This window comes from Budorcas taxicolor, chromosome 21 (assembly GCF_023091745.1).
Source record: "Budorcas taxicolor isolate Tak-1 chromosome 21, Takin1.1, whole genome shotgun sequence".
Lineage (NCBI taxonomy): Eukaryota > Metazoa > Chordata > Mammalia > Artiodactyla > Bovidae > Budorcas > Budorcas taxicolor.
Window position 1 is genome coordinate 70,990,174 of NC_068930.1, and position 20,920 is coordinate 71,011,093.

The following is a 20,920-nucleotide window of genomic DNA, read 5'->3' on the forward strand; positions in this document are numbered from 1 at the left end:
CAGAAGGAGGGGGCGGGGAGGGCGGCTAACTCCTCGCTATTGCCTAGAGAGATGGATCATGGGGCGTAGAGAGACGGCAAACCTCAAACCACGTACAGCGGGCGATACGCGTCAACCGAACCTGACCAACGGAAGCCTGGTACCACCCCCCTCCCCGCTCTCCCGCCCCGGCCCCTCGGATGGACGGCTGCCCGCAGCCAATCGGGCTGCCGCTCGCCGTCCAAATGGCACGAGATCCAATGGGGCGCGCGGGGGGCGGAGCCACTCCCTCCCCGCGCCGGGTTCGGCTGCGCGCGGCTTCCCCCCCACCCCCCCACTCACCTCACTGCTGGCCCAGGCCCCGCCCCCCTCCCCTCCCGCTCTCTGCTCCCGGAGTAGTTAGAGCCAGTGAAGTGCGGGCGGCGAGGAGAGCGAAAGTTGCGCTGGGCTCGGCGCCGGGGGCTCTGAAGCGGCTCCGCGCTCCGCCCGCCAGGGCCGCCTCAGCCCCAACTCGCGCCCGCAGGCTCCGGCCGCGCCCGCCCGCACCCCCTCCCCCGGCCCAGCGCACCCCCACCCCCACCCCCGCCTCCTCGGGAGCCGCGGGGTCCCCCGTCACTTTCGCCGGCCCGGGCCCCCCGCCGATGCCGGCCATGGTGGAGAAGGGCCCCGAGGTCTCAGGGAAGCGGAGAGGGAGGAACAACGCGTCCAGCGCGGCCGCCTCGGCCGCCGCCGCCGCTTCGGCCGCCGCCTCGGCCGCCGCCGGCTCCTCAGCCCCCGCCGGCTCCTCAGCCGCCGCCGCCTCCGCCGCCTCAGCCGCCGCCTCGGCCGCCGCCGCCCCCAATAATGGGCAGAATAAAAGTTTGGCGGCGGCGGCGGCGCCCAATGGCAACAGCAGCAGCAACTCCTGGGAGGAAGGCAGCTCCGGCTCGTCCAGCGACGAGGAGCACGGTAGGTGGCAGCCGCCCGCGCCGCCCCCGCCCGCCTGCCCGTCCGCGCGCTGACTGCCCCCCTCTGCTTTTCTCGCAGGTGGCGGCGGCATGCGGGTCGGACCCCAGTACCAGGCGGTGGTGCCCGACTTCGACCCCGGTGAGTAGCGCCCCGGGCCGGCCGGCGACCCGAGGGGGCGGACGGCCTCGGACAACTTTTCTTGCTGTGGGTGTGGGTCCTGCCGTCCGCGGGGAGACGCTCGCGCCAGTGTGTCCTGCCGGCGGGCCGGGCCCCCCGCCCCCCACCCCGGGGAGGCCCGAGGGTCGCCCGGGCGGGTCGGACGCGAGGCGGCGGCGCGCCGGCCACACCTGGCCACCTGGCCCGGGGTTCCGGCGTCCCCGGTCCGCGCGAGCCGCGCCGGGGCCGGGCGGGGGTGGCCGCGCGCCGGAGACGGAGCTTTCTGCGAGCGCCCCAGGGCTCGGGACGGCCTCGGACCCGCCGCTCCCCTGCGGAAGGTTGCCCCGCGTGCCCTCTCCTGCCGGCCCCCGGCCTCCTGCCTGCCCCCGACTCCCCTCCCGTCCTGAGATTCCCCCCAAAACCAGTTAGTCGAAGAAGTGTGCTTCCCAGAGGGCGCCTGCCTGGGGAAGAGAGGCTTGCCGGTGGCAGTTTGATTTGTAGGACCTATTTGTAAATATGTGTGTTATTTCCTTTTTTTGTTGTTGTTTGTTTTGTTTTAAAGGAAGAGGTTGTGAAAGGTTAGAACCCTCGGAAAGCTTCAGCCTAACACCTCCAAGGCATCCCAACCCCCTTGCTTGGAACATTTGTTACCCTTGCTGCGCTTCTGTGTGCAAGCAAATTCAAAGTACCAGAAAAATCCTACCAGACAAAGGAATTCGTCAGTGAGATTCTAGCTTGTCTCCGTATAAGACTGTCTTTAAAGATTGTTGGCGTGGAAAATGTTTGAAAGGACGTGGGTTTTATTTCAGAAATCAAATTCAGAAGAGAACCTTGTGGAACTGGAGTTAACAGTCCTCCTGGTTGGAGGGCTTTAGAACTGGTGGTTCTCTATGTAGGTTACACCACGAGTTTATTTGAGAGAATAAATGCATAAATGCTTTTCCTTGGAAACAAGACTGCAGAAAATTGCAAGGATCTAGCCCTTGAAAAAGGCGATTGCTCTTAAGCTGTTATTAAGGTATGAAACTCTGGGTGTTCTTTGAAGTGAAAATACGTAGGCATCCCTGAGTGAGCTGTTGGGTTCTCTGGAAATAAATGACCTTTCCCGCATTTGCCTTCTACAGTTTTGGTCTGTTGATGATTTAAATCTCTTAAAGTATCTGCCGTCTGACGCCCAGGTTTGATTCCTTTTAAACTTCTGTTAGTCTTCCTATAGTTTCTCCTTCCCCCACGTCTTCCTTTTTTGGTCGTCACTTCTCATTTATAAGAGCGACAGATTGGGACTCCCAGGCCAGGCTTCTTCTCCCCTGTGCATGCCTTCTCCATTCCTCGGTTGGCCACCAGGGGAAGCATACTGTTTTTTGGTTACAGTTGACCCTATCTTCATTTTGTAGGTCAAGTCCATCTTTGTTTTAATACACAGACCATAAAGCAAAGCTCTTCACCAAGTTTCCCCCACATATTAAAAAAATATATATATCAACTTGTACACATCTTTGAATAAGTTGGTCAGTTTTGGGGTACATTTTGGTTACATTCATTTGAAAGCTTTGTTTAAATATGTTGGCTTTGACTAAAGATAAGTGCATATTTGATGGCAACAGCGAGAGTTAGATTTCTGATATTGTTCTAAATGTTGATGCCTAGCTCTGCGTTGTTAGGAATGAGGCAGACTTCTTTGGAGTTGTTATCTTTGAAACAGCACATGTAGTAGGATCATATTTTGAGCTGTCCTTGCAGTTTTGATGGACTAAGGGCAAGCATAAATTTGTCAGAGACCTGCCATTCTAAACAGTGAAACACTGCAAATGTTTTGCTGTATAGTCTTACTGTCAGTTGATTGGCTCTTGGCTTTAACATTTCCTATTTTGTGTTTGTTTTAATCTGGAAAGGAATCTTAACTGGTGTGAAATAATTTGAAGCCTTGTTTTGCTGTTCTGAGCAGTGGGACAGATTCCTAGGCATGGCTGGAAATTGTAGGACTTTACTTTTTACTACTTATTTATTTATTTAAAAGATGTGTTCTCATTTAACTTAAAATCTAAGGGAAGGGAAGACTTCCATTTTGGAATAGAAATGACACACCAGTTTTGTTTCATGTCAAGCAAATTTTTTTTTAGGTCTTTGGACTTAGTTTTTTTCCATGAGTACAAGTTAGGAATAATATGGAATTGAGATTGTGCTTGTTACTGCTTTTTCTTTTTCTCTTCCTGAGTTTTGAATGCATATTTATTTATTTATTTATTTTTACCACCATTTGAACAAACTAGTGAATGTGAAACTCACCAGAAAGCCACTTTAAAAAAAAAAAAACACAGAAAAACCTATCTCTGTAAAGATGTATGAGTGGAAGAATGTTGATTTTTTTTTTTTTTTAAGGTCAGGTTTTGTTTACCCACAGTCTCCCAAGTTGACCCTATTTAGCTTTAAAAACAAATGGTTGAAACTAGATCCTCTTGAAATTCCCTGTATAGTCCAGGAAAGATGCATTTGTGTCATCCCTCACACATGGTGAACAAAGTGGACGGAGCAGTTGTCCTAAAATGCTGATTCATGTCTTATTACCTAATTACGACCTAAACTGGACCACTGGATCAGAACTTGGTAGTTAAAATAACATCTTTGTTTATAATGGTGAACAGGTTTTATCAGGTAGGTTTAAAAACAAAGACCAGAATGCAGTTTCATATATTTAACTTTGTCTTTGTTCCTGTGTGGGGTCCAGACTGTTCATACTCTATTTCATACTCTATGCCATATCGTATGCTGAGTTGGCTTTGGTTTCTTTTAGAATTTAATAAACACACAGTAAATAAGAGGGAAGAGTGCTTATGCTAGCCTACCTCTGGTCAGTTATTTCTTGCATTTGCAAAACATAATTTATTTTGAAACTAGTAGTGTTCTTCTGTACAAAAATGTAAGTAATTCCATGGTCTTACCGATAAATGTGCAGAGGAAGAAGCGGTAGCCTCTGTGTTTCTTTGATCCCTTGTTTGGTACTCTTCCTCTTTGTTGTCTTCTAACTAGAGGAACACAGTGGCAGGATTTTAAGATTGACTCAAGTTCTTTGTTTTCTGAAGCATGTGTTATTATTGTCAACTTCTATCAGAGTTAGTGATCACAGTTCACTAATAGTAAAATTAAGGCTCTTACAGAAGAGGAAGTGTTAATGGTAAATTTTTTTGAGGTAATGGCTCTTTAAACATGCAACCTGTATTTGGAACATTGAATCCAATATATTTAACCAGATTAGAAAATTTGTGGTTGTCATTGGTTCAACTGTCACTTTCAGAGTTGACTTATATTAATAAAATGTAGAATAATTTTCCTGAACAGAGTGTCTTTACCTGCTTTTCATTTCTTCTTGGTGGTGATTCTGTCTTCCTCTTCGAACACATTATTTGCTTTGCTTTAGTTTCATTGTAAAAATAAATTTTATAGATACCCCAAAATTCATAAGTTATGGTGAAGTCATGGTGGAGGCACACTTGGAGGCAGTGTTTACCCAGATGAGAGGCGAGGGTAGTGAGAAGTCCTGTGTGTGACCCCCTTTGTGATGCCGTGCAGTAGGAGGTGCCTAGAGCTGTCTCTCAGGAGGTCTAGTGCCCTGTCTCTGTGATTAAGAAGGTGGTTTAAAAGGGTCAGGCTGGTCATTTTATCTCAGGAGCCTCTGTTTCCTGCATTGTGAATCAGGTTCTTTCATCACTGTGGCCTGTGATTATGTCAGTTACAGTCATCTTTTTAATTTCAGGCTTCTTTCAGAAGCAACGTAGAGCAGACTGTGAGCTTGGGTTGTGAGAACCATCAACCCAAGTTCAGATCTTGACAATGCCTCTTGACAATTATATTTGGGCCCTGGGCAGGTTTCTTTATTTTTGCTTTCATCTGTGAAGTAGAGGTAATGGAACTTCTTCCTCAAGAAAAGAAATTAACTGAGTTAATACACGTAAAATGTCCAGTGCAGTGCCTGGCACTCAGCAAATGCTAAGCAAACATCTTCTGCTGTCTTACTTTAGTTATCATTTGAAGGACTTTGAAGTTGCCAAGTAGTGGTCCTTGCGTTGCCTGCTTTACTGCAAAGGTAAGGCTGGATTATAATAAAGCCGTAGATTTGAATGCGAATTATGCACTCAGAGATACTTGAAGATGATTGCTTTGAAGTTACATGGACCGGCTGCAATTTAGGTAAATACCCTTTTGCTGGGAGAGAGAACTAGTCCAAAGCATTTTTATAGCAGAAAAGTACACTGAGATCCAGACGGAATAGATAACCCTGCTCAGATCAAGCTTCAGGGTAGTGTGGGCCTTGAGTCCACCCCTGGGCCAAAGTGAGGCACACATTACTTACATTCTGAGTCAGGGAGTTTTTACTCTCAATTCTCAAGTCCTTGTCTTTGAGAGTTAATGTCAAAGTGAGATTCTGCTGCTGCTGTACGTCCTTGGGTGATGAGTACTTCCTTGGGTGTGATCCAAAGGTTAGTTGGTAGAGGCTCATCAGAGCAGAGTTGTTTTAAAAGCAGTGTTGAAAGTCATTGGTACTGAAGAAATGTAAGCTTACTCTTTTCTTTTTTAAAAACAATTTCATTAATTTGTTTAGGCTATCTGGGCCTTCGTTGCTGCCTGGGCTTTTCTCTACTTGCTGTGAATGGAGGCTGCTCTCTTGTCGAGCAGCATGGGCCCTAGGGCATGCGGGCTTCAGTAGCTGAGGCATGTGGGTTCAGTAGTCGCTGCTCCTGGCTCCAGAGCACGCATGGCTCTGTAGTCGTGCTGCACCGACTCAGCTGCTCTGCAGCATGTGGGGTCTTCCCGGGTCAGAGACCGAGCCTGTGTCTCCTCCAGTGGCAGGTGGATTCTTTACCACTGAGCCACCAGGGAAGCCCTAGGCTTATTCTTTTTTCTTTTCCTTCTTCTTTTTCTTTTCTTTTCCCTAGGCTTACTCTAGGAAAGCTAGTTTCTTTAGTGTTATAAAGTTCTATAGGGCAGTTTAATTGAAAAAAATCTTCTTAGTCTTTGGAAATGAAACATCAACGTCTATCCGAATTACTGTATTCTTCCCCAGTTTATTTTACTTTTTATATTTTACTCTCTGCTATGTTGATTGTTATACTTAATTTATAATTTAGCCCTCATTTTCTTCTGAGCCTTTCTTTAGAGGTTCCATGCATAATGTTAAAGTAAGAAATAAGGCTTCTGTTTGTCCCCTTAACTCTGATGGAAAACAGTGATCTTTGCTAAGGAGGATGTGTTCTGTTGGTATTTACATTAAAACAGAGAGCTGAAAAAACCTTGCCATAGAGGGAGTCTCTGGAGCAGCAGTAAAGGCCCAACTGAGGCAGGAATGGGGATTGAGTGCTGGCTCAGTGACTGGGCTGAGTCACCTCTACAGCCTCAAATAGTGAGTATGGAAAATACGTGTGACCTAGGATTGATCAGGGATAAGGGTTGTAATTTAACTGTTTCTGTTTTGTGTTCTGGAAATTTTACTAATACACATATCTTCTGGTTGAGTTTTATATTTTTTATTGTTGATTTTTTAAAAAACAGAGTATAAAATAGAACGGTTTAATGTGACCAAAAGTGTTTTGATAAAATGTTTGAGATAAATATTTTTAAGTAAAATTAAAATGTCCTTCAAGTGAAATGTTGATAGTAAGCCCTAAAACGCCTACTTTTTTCCAAATTAGTCAAATTTTGTTGTTTCTTTTTTTTTGTTTAAGTTAGTCATATTCTTTATTTAATATGAGGATCATGTAAAAATTGCATGCTAGACATAATTCTTTGAAGCTTCTGGATTTTCTCTCCCTCAGAGCAATGAGAGAGAAAATGGTAGTGTCCACTCAATGCAGCCTTCCTGTGTTCTAGATGAGGAAGGTAAGGCCTGCAGAGACAAAGTGACTTGTATTTGTCTTTCAGTCATTAAAAGCATCTCCAGGTAGGTTTGAGGCGTGTGACACCAAATTTTATCGTTTTAAAGCCTTGTTTCTGGGTACAATAACGTGTGCATAATTTTAGATAAAGGTAGTGGAGGTGACGGAATTCCAACTGAGCTATTTAAAATCTTAAAAGATGATGCTGTTAAAGTGCTGCACTTAATATGTCAGCAAATTTGGAAAATTTAGGATTGGAAAAGGTCAATTTTCATTCCAGTCCCAAAGAAGGGCAATGCCAAAGAATGTTCAAACTTCCATACAGTTGTGCTCAATGCTAGCAAAGCAATGCTCAAAATCCTTCAAGTTAGGCTTCTGCAGCACATGATCTGAGAACTTCAGATGTATAAGCTGGCTTTCAAAGAGGCAGAGGAACCAGAGGTCAAGTTGCCAGCATTCTTTGGATCATGGAGAAAGCAAGGGATTTCCAGAAAAACATTTTTTTCTACTTCATTGACTATGCTAAAGCCTTTGACTGTGTGGATCACAACAAATTGGAAAATTCTTATGGGTGGGAATACCAGACCATTTTACCTGTCTCTTATGAAATGTGTATGTAGGTCAAGAAGCAACAGTTAGAACTGGACATGGAATGACTGACTGGTTCAAAACTGGAACAGGATTATGACAAGGGCTGTATATTGTCACCCTGCTTATTTAACTTATGTGCAGAGTGCATCATGTGAAATACTGGGCTGGATAACTCACGAGCTGGAATCAAGACTGCCAGGAGTAATATCAACAACCTCAGATATGCCGATGATAAAACTCTAATGGCAGAAAGTGAAGAGGAACTAAGGAGCCTCTTGATGAGGGTGAAAGAGCAGAGAGAAAAAGCTGGTTTGAAATTCAACGTTAAAAAAAACTAAGATCATGGCATCTGGTCCCACCACTTAATGGCAAATGGAAGGGGAAAAAGTGGAAGCAGTGACAGATTTTCTTTTGGGCGCCCAAATCACTGTCAGCAGTCACTGCAGCCATAAAATTAAAACATACTTACTCCTTGGAAGAAAAGCTATGACAAACCTGCTGCTGCTAAGTCGCTTCAGTCATGTCTGACTCTGTGCGACCCCACAGATGGCAGCCCACCAGGCTCCACCATCCCTGGGATTCTTCAGGCAAGAACACTGGAGTGGGTTGCCATTTCCTTCTCCTAGACAGCGTATTAAAAAGCAGAGACATCACTTTGCTGACAAAGGTCCGTATAGTCAAAGCTATGGTTTTTCCAGTAATCATGTACAGATGTGAGAGTTGAATCATAAGGCTGAATGTGGAAGAATTGATGCTTGTGAACTGTGGTGCTAGAGAAGACTCTTGAGAGTCCCTTGGACTGCAAGGAGATCAAACCAGTCAATCCTAAAGGAAATCATCCCTGAATATCCTTTGGAAAGACTGATGCTGAAGCTCCAATACTTTGACCAGCTGATGCGTAGAGCCAACTTACTGGAAAAAGACCCTGATGTTGGGAAAGATTGAGGGCAGGAGGAAAAGGGGATGACAGAGGATGAGATGGTTGTCTGGCATCACCGATTCGATGGACATGAAACTCTTGTGCAGGAGTTTCATAGATGTAAATGCCTGAGACCACAGGAGGGAAGAAGGTGAGGCAGCAGAGCCTTCAGGGTGGATGCAGATGTGGTACCTGTGAAGGAGATGTAAATGCCTGAGACCGCAGGAGGGAAGAAGGTGAGGCAGCAGAGCCTTCAGGGTGGATGCAGATGTGATACCTGTGAAGGAAAACAGAAGGAAGGGCGATGGATGGCGAGATCTAGGAGCCTGAGACTGCAGTGCAGCCTGAGCGAAGGCGGTTTGTTAGCGTGTGTTGGGCAGGACCAGGCCTTCTCTAGAAAACTGGCTGTATTCTGTCATTGGCCTGGAGTTAGCATGCAGCGTGCTGCAGGGGACCATGAAGGTGCTGGGCAGCTGGGGCTGTCAGCTAATTACACTCCTCCCAGCTCTTTCTCTCTTGAAGGGAAATTTGAGTGGCAGGCTCTCAAGGTCATCAGAATGCTTATGCCTGTTTTTGTCCTTGAGTATATACTTATGTATGAAAAGCGGTCTGTTTTGTTATTGTCAAAGTATTTTGGTAAATGGAATTCTTTGTGCATATTCCTGTAACAGGCACAGAAAATTCCTTTCCTTCATTCAGTTTTCACAGGTGTTGGGCTTGTTGACTTCTTGCAGTGCTGTCTTTCTGTCGTCTGTGTTGGCATCTTTCTAATGGCTGGTGAGGTCAAGTGTGCTTCTTTGTGTTTTTGCAGCTACTTGGTTTCCTTCTGTGTATACGTCTTTTGCTGTTTTTCTGTAGGGTGTTCTTTTTCTTACTGATTTGTGTGTGCTCTTTGTATATTTGGATACTGATCCTTTCTTAGGGTTGTAGAGTTGTAAAGTTTTTGTTGTAGTTTTCCTCTCTAGTATGGGAGTTGATGGAATTTCTTTTCAGGAAGCAATAAAAACATATCCCTGGTTGGATATATTTCTGCTCAGAGACTGGACTTGGTACATAGCTCCTTACCAGTTGTCACTAGGACTCCTGGTTTCTAAGATGATTGTCACTGAGAATTTGATACATCTTTTTTTTGTTATGTTGCAACTTTCTTCAGTTAATTCGGTGTACTAATTACTAACCAATTGACCTAAATTGCAGTGCTGGATGACTTGAAAAGCTCTGATTTAATTTCTGTTCAACATCTAGTTTTAACAGCATAATAGCTTTGTTCATAGTGACTTGTGAAGTCAAGTGGGCCTTAAGCAGCATCACTACGAACAAAGCTAGTGGAGGTGATGGAATTCCAGTTGAGCTATTTCAAATCCTGAAAGATGATGCTGTGAAAGTGCTGCACTCAGTATGCCAGCAAATTTGGAAAACTCAACAGTGGCCACAGGACTGAAAAAGGTCAGTTTTCATTCCAATTCCAAAGAAAGGCAATGCCAAAGAATGCTCAAACTACCGCATAGTTGCACTCGTCTCACACACTAGTAAAGTAATGCTCAAAATTCTCCAAGCCAGGCTTCAGCAATACGTGAACCATGAACTTCCAGATGTTCAAGCTGGATTTAGAAAAGGCAGAGGAACCAGAGATCAAATTGCCAGCATCCACTGGATCATTGGAGAAAGCAAGAGAGTTCCAGAAAAACATCTATTTCTGCTTTATTCACTATGCCAAAGCCTTTGACTGTGTGGATCACAATAAACTGTGGAAAATTTTGAAGGAGATAGGAATACCAGACCACCTGACTTGCCTCTTGAGAAACCCATATGCAGGTCAGGAAGCAACAGTTAGAACTGGACATGGAACAGCAGACTGGTTCCAAATAGGAAAAGGAGTACGTCAAGGCTGTATATTGTCACCCTGCTTATTTAACTTCTGTGCAGAGTACATCATGAGAAATGCTGGGCTGGAAGAAGCACAAGCTGGAATCAAGATTGCTGGGAGAAATATCAATAACCTCAGATATGCAGATGACACCACCGTTATGGCAGAAAGTGAAGAACTAAAGAGGCTCTTGATGAAAGTGAAAAAAGAGAGTGAAAAATTTGGCTTAAAGCTCAACGTTCAGAAAACTAAGATCATGGCATCCGGTCCCATCACTTCATGGCAAATAAATGGGGAAACAGTGGAAACAGTTGATGGCTTTATGTTTTTGGGCTCGAAAATCACTGCAGATGGTGACTGCAGCCATGAAATTAAAAGACGCTTACTCCTTGGATGGAAAGTTATGACCAACCTAGACAGCATATTCAAAAGCAGAGACATTACTTTGCCGACTAAGGTCCGTCTAGTCAAGGCTATGGTTTTTCCTGTGGTCATGTATGGATGTGAGAGTTGGACTATAAAGAAAGCTGCTGCTGCTGCTGCGTCGCTTCAGTCGTGTCCGACCCTGTGTGACCCCACAGAAGGCAGCCCACCAGGCTCCCCTGTCCCTGGGATTCCCCAGGCAAGAACACTGGAGTGGGTTGCCATTTCCTTCACCAATGCATGAAAGTGAAAGTGAAGTCGCTCAGTCGTGTCCGACTCTTAGCGACCCCATGGACTCTAGCCCACCAGGCTCTTCCGTCCATGGGAGTTTCCAGGCAAGATTACTGGAGTGGGGTGCCATTGCCAAGAAAGCTGAGTGCCGAAGAATTGATGCTTTTGAACTGTGGTGTTGAAGACTGTTGAGAGTCCCTTGGACTGCAAGGAGATCCAACCAGTCCATTCTAAAGGAGATCAGTCCTGGATGTTCATTGGTAGGACTGATGTTGAAGATGAAATTCCAATACTTTGGCCACCTGATGCGAAGAGCTGACTTGTTTGAAAAGACCCTGATGCTGGGAAAGATTGGGGGCAGGAGGAGAAGGGGACGACGAGGATGAGATGGAGGGATGGCATCACCGACTCAATGGACATGAGTTTGGGTGAACTCTGAGAGTTGGTGATGGACAGGGAGTCCTGGCGTGCTGCTGTTCATGGGGTTGCAAAGAGTCGGACATGACTGAGTGACTGAACTGAACTGAGTTAGAGGTTAAAGTCATAACTTTACTTTCTATGATGGTCAGTTATTTTTCTGTAAAAGGTGAACGTGCTATGGACTAAAACCCAATTCAGCTGTCTTACGGTTTTGTCACTGATTTTGAGGGAGTGGATGAGTGGTGTGGTGCCACTTGTCATCACAACAGAAAACCCTTGAAGGAATAATGTCAGTGCCAGGTTAGTGTAGTGTTTGCTATATGCAGACTGGTTTGAATACTTCATTAATAATTTAACATAACAATCACAACAATCACATCAGATAAAGTTGTTATCATCATTTTCCATATGAGGAAACAGAGGCACAGAGAGGTTTACTGTTATGGTTCACCCTAGTAACTTGCCCAAGGTAACCCATTCTAAGATGCCATCTGTTGTCAGAAGCATCATTATTTTGTTTATTGCTAAGGAAGGAAAAATACCAGGATACCACTAAGATAAGTTGCAGTCAGACTGCAATCTAGTGTATTTCAGGGAGGCTTAGCCAGAAATCCTCTCTTAAGAAAAACCACTTGGAACAGCGCTTTATTGGATCAATTGCTTAGTTGTTTGCATGTGGTCCCAGGTATTGTGGAGATTTTTGTGTAGGGTGGCCATAGCCTGATTCGTGCCCAGTTGCATTCTTCCTCTTCTTCTCAATGAAAGCACAAATGAAATGGGAGGTGTCTGGCTTGGTTGACTGAGGCGAGTTGGAATGAGTTGCTTTACTCTTGCACGTATGTTGAAATAGTCATTTTCAGAGTGTAAAATATAGTTGTTTTTTGAGGGGAGTGATTTTTTGTGATTGGATGACTTAAGGTTACAAAGGACCGTGTTATGTTGGTTACCTTTTAGTTTAACAGATGACAGTATAACATTTAAATATCTATTTTCCCCCCTCCCCATATGTTTTTCTGCAGGTTCACATTGAACTTGAGCTGTGGAATGAGTTTAAGAACCATGTCTTGAATAAAGTGTGAAAAGATACACACATTAAAATATCTAAGAGTATTTTTAAAAGCCATTGGTTTCACCTGTACAACTATCTGGTTAGTATTGTTCAGCAACTAATTCTCCTTCCTTGTATATTATTCCCAATCTCCTTCCCCATTAAAAAAATGAAAACCAAACTAACTCTGCCTCTCTTCCCCTGAAAAAACCCCGATATATGTATTTCTTAGTGTTATTAGTGAATTGTGTTCTGTTTTTCAAAGACCAGAGTATACTTACAGAAAATTGTAAGTTCTATTCTGGTTGACTTAAATGTGAGGTTTGCCATGGTTGGTTTGATCATAAGGTTAACTGAGGACTAGCTTCTGTCTGCGCAGAAACCAAGGCTTGCCTTGTGTTTTCACCGAGGGGCCCTGGTGAGCCTCTGCCCCGGAGCTTGGCTGTGCTTGCCCCTCTTCAGCAGCTTCATCTAGTGACCAGGAAAGACTCGCTGATGGCCTTCTTTATGTCTGAAAAGGTTCATTAAAATTTTGGGATTGGTTAAACATTCCATTCACTTGAACTCAGGGTATTTCTGTGCTATTTCACACATATACACACACACTTACTGAAGGCTGCACATCCTGTTTTACTGGCACAGAAGCTTCTGGGCTTGGGACTTGTCTGCTTTCAGACTTAGCGTGCACGTGTGGGAGCAGGATGGTAAGACGGGTAGGGTAAGACTTGGCTAGTCTGATCTCAGGTGGTCCCGTGAAGTCTTCGTGGTGTCATGCACTTCTGCTTTCTGAGTGTTCTGAGCCGCCAGTTCTGTTTAAATATCTAAAGGTTTATCTTTCTCACTTGACATAGTCGAATGTGGTTCTGCATTTAATAAGAGCACTTGTGTGCACTGATTGACTTTGCTCGAATAGGCATTTTGTAGTGGACAGTTGATAATTAAGAACCAAGTTTACTTAAAAAATGGAAACCTAAGGGAATAAGTGAGCTTTAAAGTTGCATTAAAAACCTGGTGTTCCCTGTTTTAGGTGCTTTCTTAATAATGAATTTGTATGAGTTAGAGATATACATCTTAGATACGTTCTTACAATTTTTTTTTCCAAGGTGAATTTCATATAACATGGGGCTTCGCTGGTGACTCAGATGGCAAGGAATCTGCCTGCTGTGTAGGAGATCTGGGTTTGATTCCTGGGTCAGGAAGATCCCCTGGAGAAGGAAATAGCTACCTACTCCAGTATTCTTGCCTGGAGCATCCCATGGACAGAGGAGCTTGGTGGGCTACCGGCCATGGGGTCCCAAGGAGTTGGACATAACTGAGTGACTAAAGCTGAAGCTCCAGCACTTGGGCCGCCTCATGCGAGGAGCTGACTCACTGGGAAAGACCCTGATGCTGGGAGGGACTGGGGGCAGGAGGAGAAGGGGCCGACCGAGGATGAGATGGCTGGATGGCATCACGGACTCGATGGACGTGAGTCTGAGTGAACTCTGGGAGTTGGTGATGGACAAGGAGGCCTGGCGTGCTGCGATTCATGGGGTCACAAAGAGTCGGACAGGACTGAGTGACTGAACTGAACTGAGTGACTAAAACGCTTTCACTTTCATATAACATAAAATTAACCCTTTAAAAAATTGTTTGTTTATTTGGCCACACTGCACTGCTTGTGGGATCTTCATCCCCAGACTAGGAATCAGACCTGGGCCCTGAGCAGTGAGAGCACAGAGTCCTAAGCGTTGGGTTGCCAAGGCATCCCCAGGTTAACCGTTGTGAAGTCAGTAATTTAGTGGCGTTTAGGACACTTACGTTGTTGTGCAGCTCCCACCACACCGTCTAGTTCCAGAATGTTTCCCTCACCCCAAGAGAAAATCTCGTCTATTAAGTGGTTCCTTCCCCCTCCCCATCCCCCTCCCCCTGCACATTGCTGATGACAGAGGGCACTGGCAGCATAGTGGGGTGGGGTCTCCTTACTTGGGGCTTAGTGATTGAAGAAACCAGGAAGAAGTTGTAGGTGAAGTGGTTCTTTGAGCCAAGTCTTGAAAATAGGGGTTTTCCTGTGTTTATGATTTTATAATGTTTACTAATTTAAAAATTAATATTAAACTATGAAGTTTAAAACTATAAAACTGTTATTTTGAAAATGTTAATCTTTCTGAAAATTTCAATCCAGATTTTCTTTTAAATTGTTTTAAGCTGTGCTGTCCAGTAACGTAGCCACTAGTAATCTATAATTATTTAAATTTATTAAAATCAAACTGAAAATGCAGTTCTGTCACACTAACCACATCATTTCAAGCACGTGGCTCCTGGCTGCTGTGTTAGACTGCACAGAGCAGGATATTTTCCATGCTGTTGGACAGCACGAAGCCAGAGAATTTTAGGAGTGAAAGCTTGTTCTTTTTAATTTTTATAATTAATTCAGAGGTTCTGCCTCTAATCAAGGTGCATGGTGAAATGTGATACTGGAATGTGATGGTTGCGTATGGAATTCCTCTAGTGGAGTATTTGTTAAAATATTGCTGTTAAGGTATTCAAAATAAGGCTTCTTAAGAAAGCAAGTAGAAATTGAAAGCTTTTTATGTGATGGTAGGGGGATGGTTGTATAACACCTAGTTAAACCAAAAGGATAATCAAGATGTGTGACTATATTGAAGAGAAATGTAGAACTTAAAACATCAGCAATGTGAAGGGTTACCCTTGTTTGAAAATGTTAGGTTTCATATCTCTCCTGAGCATACTTAGCCTTTGCTCCAACTTCTCAAACACATTTAAACACTTTATAATTGTTCTAATGCCCTTGTCTAGTAATTCTCTTATCTGTCTCATTTCTGAGTTGGTATCAGTTGATTGATTTTTTCCCCTCATTATGAGTTGTCTTTTCCCGTTTCTTTGCTTGTTTGGTAATTTTTGTTTAGACGCTAGACATTATGAATTTTATTTTGATGGATGCTGGATATCTTTACAGTTCTATAAATGTTCTTGAGCTTTGTTCTAGAACATGGTTAAGTTCCTTAGAAATGGTTTGTTCATTGCACATCTTGCTTTGTTAGGTGGGATCAGAGCCACGTAGCCCAGGGCTAATTATTTTTCATTCTGCGTTCTCTACCCAATCAGAAACCTCAAGTATTTTCTTTACAGACGTGTGCTGATCAGTACTGTGCTGAGTCCTTAAGGAGCTCTCTGGAGTTCGGTGAGGCACTCCCCTTATGGAATCCTGCCCTACAAACTCAAGCTGCCCTGGCTTCCTTGGCCTCAGCTTGCTTCCTAAACTTGGGGAAACTGCTTGGCTTCCTTGGGCTCTCCCTCCCTGTGCTGCCAGCTGGCAGCGTTCACTAGGCAGTGGCTGGGGCAGTTGTGGAATTGACCCTGTCTGTTTCCTGTCTCTCAGGGCTCAGTGTACTCTGCTGCTTGATGTCCACTGTCTTGAAGACTGTCGCTTTGTAGATTTGACTGGTCTTTAGTTGTTTATAGTGAAAGTGAAGTGAAAGTGAAAGTTGCTCAGTCGTGTCTGACTCTTTGCGACCCCATGAACTATACAGTCCATGGAATTCTCCAGGTCAGAATACTGGAGTGGGTAGCCTTTCCCTTCTCCAGGGGATCTTCCCGACCCAGGAATCAAACCAGGGTCTCCAGCATTGCAGGCAGATTCTTTACCCACTGAGCTATCAGGGAAGCCCTTAGTTGTTTATAATGATAGGATAAATCTGGTTCACCCCACCTTGGCTGGAAACAGAAGTCTAGGTTTTTTTAAAAAGAAAAGTAGAAGAATTGGTTTCATTTCGTTTTTTAAAGAAAATATTAGTATACATTTATATGTTGTCTGTTATTCTTAATCTATTTCATTTCTTCTTAAAGCTGTTAGGGCTTTTAAAAAAATTGTTGTATAGTTAATGTACAGTGCTATGTTAGTTTCAGGTAGACTGCATAATGGTTTGACTTTTGCATGTATTATGAAATGATCACCAGTGTAAGTCTGGTAACCATCTGTCCCCATACAGGGCTGTCACAGTATTATTGACCATACACCTTGGGCTGTCTGTTACATCCCCATAACTGGAGGTTTGTTCTTACAAACTGAAGATTTGTATCTCTTTTTCCCCATCCTCTGTTTCACAACCACTCCCACCCGATCCCTTCTAGTAACCAGATGGACTGCCTGTGTTTCCTTCTAGGAGTTGTATGGTTTCAGGTCTTAAATTAAAGTCTTTAATCCTTTTTGAGTTTGTTTTTGTATATGGTGTGAGAAAGTAGTCCAGTTTGATTCTTTTGCATGCTGCTGTCCAATTTTTCCAGCACCATTTATTGAAGAGGCTGTCTTTTCCCTATTGGATAGTCTTGTCTCCTTTGTCATGGGTTAATTGACTGAATAAATGTAGGCTTATTTCTGGGCTCTATATTCTGTTCCATTTTTCTGTGTGTCTTTTTTGGGTCCAGTAGCATACTGTTTTGATGACTTTCGCTTTGTAATATGGTTTAAAATCGGGGAACATTATACCCTCAGTTTTGTTGTTTTTTTTTCTGAAGATTGCTTTGGTGTGTTATAGCTTTTAAACTTTTGAGTCTTATGTTCATGGAAGCCTTCTGTAAATGCTTTTAGAAACCAGGATATTAAAATTTCACGTTTTTATATAGCCACTATTCATTTTAGTGCCCATGACAAAGTGCTCAGACTAACTGCTTACTCATTGAAATCGGATGATTCTAGCCCAGAATTTTCCAAAGCAGAATAGTTTTTTTTTTAGTTCACTATTCTTTATAAATTATTAGTATAAATTAAAACTATTAAAAATTAGCTTTAAACGTTATTAGCCCTAGTTAGGAACTAATTTTTTTTTTTGGAGAAAAGTATACTTTTCTCTTTGAAAAGTGTAATTTAGGAAATATCTCCTTCTTGGACTGTGTAAGATCTCCATTTTGCTGTGCTTAGTCACTCAATTGTGTCTGACTCTTTTGTGACCCCATGGACTGTAGCCCACAAAAATCCCATGGACAGAGGAACCATCTTGCTGGGATGTGAAAAAAACGAGTATTTGTAATAAAATTGGTATTTCCTTTTGAAGCCCTTCTTATAGAATTTTCATTGTTTCCTAGTCATTTTCAGCTTGACGTCTTCTAGATTTTGAACATCTGCCACTTTCATATACCATGTATTGACACTCCTGAACTGCATTAGGGTTTTGTATAACTGATGAACTCTCATTCTGAGCCCTGCTGGTGTTCTGCTTGTGTGGCAGCGGGCCAGCTTCCATGGCATTGCCGTTTTGTACAGCGGTTGGTGGAGCAGAGAGGCTAGGGGTGGGCATGCAGGCCCTTGCCTGCTAACAGGGTCTGAACTGGAATAACTGAGCTTTTATTTAGTTTTGCATTTTAAGTTTCTAGATAATTTTAAAAACAAGAGTTCTATTGCTGTAAAAAAGTTTTAAATCACACTTTCTGTCTCATGTGATCAAGTAGCAGTGGCAAAGTGAAAGTGTTAATACCAGTGAAGTGTTAATACCAGTGATTTGAAGTGTAAGTTCTAGAAAGTTTGGTGCAGATGAGACAGGCTAATGATCATTAGGCAGTCTAAAAACATGCAGCTTTTACCTCAGTTGGACACATTCATTGGTGGACTGTGTTTAATTGTGAAGGAAAAAAACAATTTAAGAACATGTATGAAATTGGAATTATGCTCTGGAAAAAGCAGGATGAGATGTAATTAGGTGTTTTCTAGTTTTAGCTTTTCAGGAACATAATTCCGCTCTGACATATATTGTCTAGCTTTTTACCCATAGTACTTTTGTACTATTTTAAGGAACTCATGTGAAAAAACGATGGACTGCTTTTACTTCTGGTGGTCTAAAAACACTAATTTTTCCCTCTGTTACAGGATTTTACACTTGTATAGTTTTCCTAAACATTGATGAGTTGCTTTTTTGCTTATGGAGAATTTGAACATGTAGAAAGCAATAGAAATATTATTGAGTCCTGTATTGTCTGGCAGCCATCTTTAGCCAAATAAATAAAAACACTTTTTTTTTTTTTGGCTAAAGTTTAATAAATTCGCTTTCCACGTTATAGAAGGTGAAGTTGTGTGTTAGACTTTTGGATGCTTCCTGGTCCAGCAGTCATAAAGCACCTCGCCTGGGGTGCGGTGGGCGCTGTGTGAGACAGGCGGGCCTGTGCTCTAGGGACGGGGGTGGGGGGGTGCGGGGGGTTGAGGGGGTGGTGGGAATCGGTGTGGAGGGGAAGGCTTTCCCCAGGTGATCCTGAGGTCGGTCTGGAAGGGTAGACAAAGGGGAGCTCTCCAGGACTGAGAGATGTGATGTTTTTGAGGAAGTTTGATCTGACTGTAGAGGCAGCATATGACAGATCACTGAGGCTGTGTGTGCTAAGCTGAGGAGCTTATTTAATTTTTAAATAATAACTTTACTAAGATATAATTGACATCCATAAAGTTTACTCTCTTAAAGTGTACAACTTGGCAATTTTCAGTGTATTTACAGAGTTGTGCAACCATTACCACTGTCTGATTCTGTTTTCATCACCTCCAAAGAAACCCTGTACTTATTAGCAGTCATTCCCCATTTGGAATTTATTTTAAATGTCATTTAAATGTTTTTATTGTATTTTATTATTTATTTGTTTTTGGTTGCATCGTGTGGCTTGCAAGATCGCAGTTTCCCAGCCAAGGGCTGAACCTGGGCCATAACAATGAAAGCACGGAGTCCTAATCACTAGGCTACCAGGAAACTACCTATTTTATTTTACTTAGAGTTGGTTTACAGTATTGTGTTAGTTTTGAATGTACAGCATAGTGATTCAGTGTTTTTACACATTATACTCCATTATAAGTTATTATAAGATAATGGATATAGCTCCCTGAGCTGTGCTGTAAATTCTTGTTATCTATTTTATATATGGTATTTTATATCTGTTAATTCCATACCCCTCACTTTCCCTTCCCCTCTTCTCTCTTCCCTTTGGTAACCGTGAGCTTGTTTTCTGTATCTGTGAGTCTGTTTCTGTTTTGCATATACATTCATTTATTTTATTTTTCAGGTTCCACGTGTAAGCAGTATAATACAGTTTGTCTAATTTATTTCACTCAGCATAATATTATTCTAGGTCTATCCACATTGCCACAAATGGCAATATTTCGTTCTTTTTTTGACTCACGTTCTTGTGTGTGTGTGTGTGTATCACATCTTGTTAATCATACTGTCTTTTGTCGGGCACTTGAGTTACTTTCATGTGTTGGCTGTTGTACCAAATAGTGCTGCTGTGACCATTGGTGTGCATTTTTTTTTTCATTTATCTTTTTGAATTAGTGTTTTGTGGTTGTTTTTTTTTATATATATACTCAGAAGTGGAATTGCTGGATCATATGATAGTTTTATTTTTAGTTTTTGAAGGATCCTCCATACTGTTCGGCAACTCACTCCAGTACTCTTGCCTGGAAAATCCCATGGACGGCGGAGCCTGGTGGGCTGCAGTCCGTGGGGTCGCTAGGAGTCGGACATGACTGAAGGACTTCACTTTCATGCATTGGAGAAGGAAATGGCAACCCACTCCAGTGTTCTTGCCTGGAGAATCCCAGATGGTGGGCTGCCATCTATGGGGTCTCACAGAGTCGGACACGACTGACGCGACTTAGCCGCAGGAGCAGTATACTGTTCTCCATAGTGGCTGTACCAGTTTACATTCCCACCAGCAATGTTCCAGGGTTCCCTTTTCTCTTCATCTTCTCCAGCATTTGTTATTTGTAGACTTTTTGATGATGGTCATTCTGACTGGTGTGAGGAGTTACCTCACTGTGGTTCTGATTTGCATTTCTTTAATAATTAGTGATGTTAAGCCTCTTTTCGTGTGTCTGTTGGCCGTCTGTATTTCTTCTTTGGAAAAATGTCTCTTCAGGTCTTCTGCCCATTTTTTGATTGTGTTGTTTGGGTTTGGGGTTTTTCTGATACTGAGTTATATGAGCTGTTGGTATATTTTGGACATTAGCCCCTTGTTGGTTGCATCATTTGCAAGTATCTTCTCCCGTTCTATAGGTTGTCCTTTTGTTTTTTTCAGTGGTTCCCTTTGCTGTGCAAAATTAAATGAGCTTTAATAATCATTTAAGACTTATTTCTCTTAAAAACAACCCTCCTAACGTTTGTGTTGTGGAGGCAGTAGTGTAATATTTTTGTGAAATAATACTGTGTCACAGGTGTTGACCATGTGTGTTTTTAAAAATTCATTTCATAACTTCTTTTTCTAAAAAATGTTGTATTTATTTATTTATGGCAGTGTTGGGTCTTCGTTGCCACATGCAGGCTCTCCATTGTTATGCTCGGGCCAGTCTAGTTGCGATATGGGGGCTTAGTAGTTGTGCTGGGCTGGTGGGCTTAGTTGCCCTGAGGCATGTGGAGTCTTAGTTCCCTAGCTAAGGATGGAGCCCACGTCCCCTACCTTGGAAGGTGGATTTTTAACCACTGGACCATCAGTGAAGTTCA

General features: G+C 43.2%; 1 protein-coding gene across 1 annotated transcript in view; it reads left to right on the top strand.

Annotated features, from left to right (window-relative positions):
• Positions 1–620: 620 nt before the first annotated feature.
• Positions 621–20,920, top strand: part of RCOR1 (REST corepressor 1) — a 116,709-nt gene continuing 96,409 nt past the window's right edge. Inside the window, exons 1-2 of the mRNA XM_052659765.1 lie at positions 621–927; positions 1,006–1,065. Of these exons, the coding sequence (XP_052515725.1) occupies positions 621–927; positions 1,006–1,065 (367 nt within the window). The remainder of the gene's footprint in view (positions 928–1,005; positions 1,066–20,920) is intronic.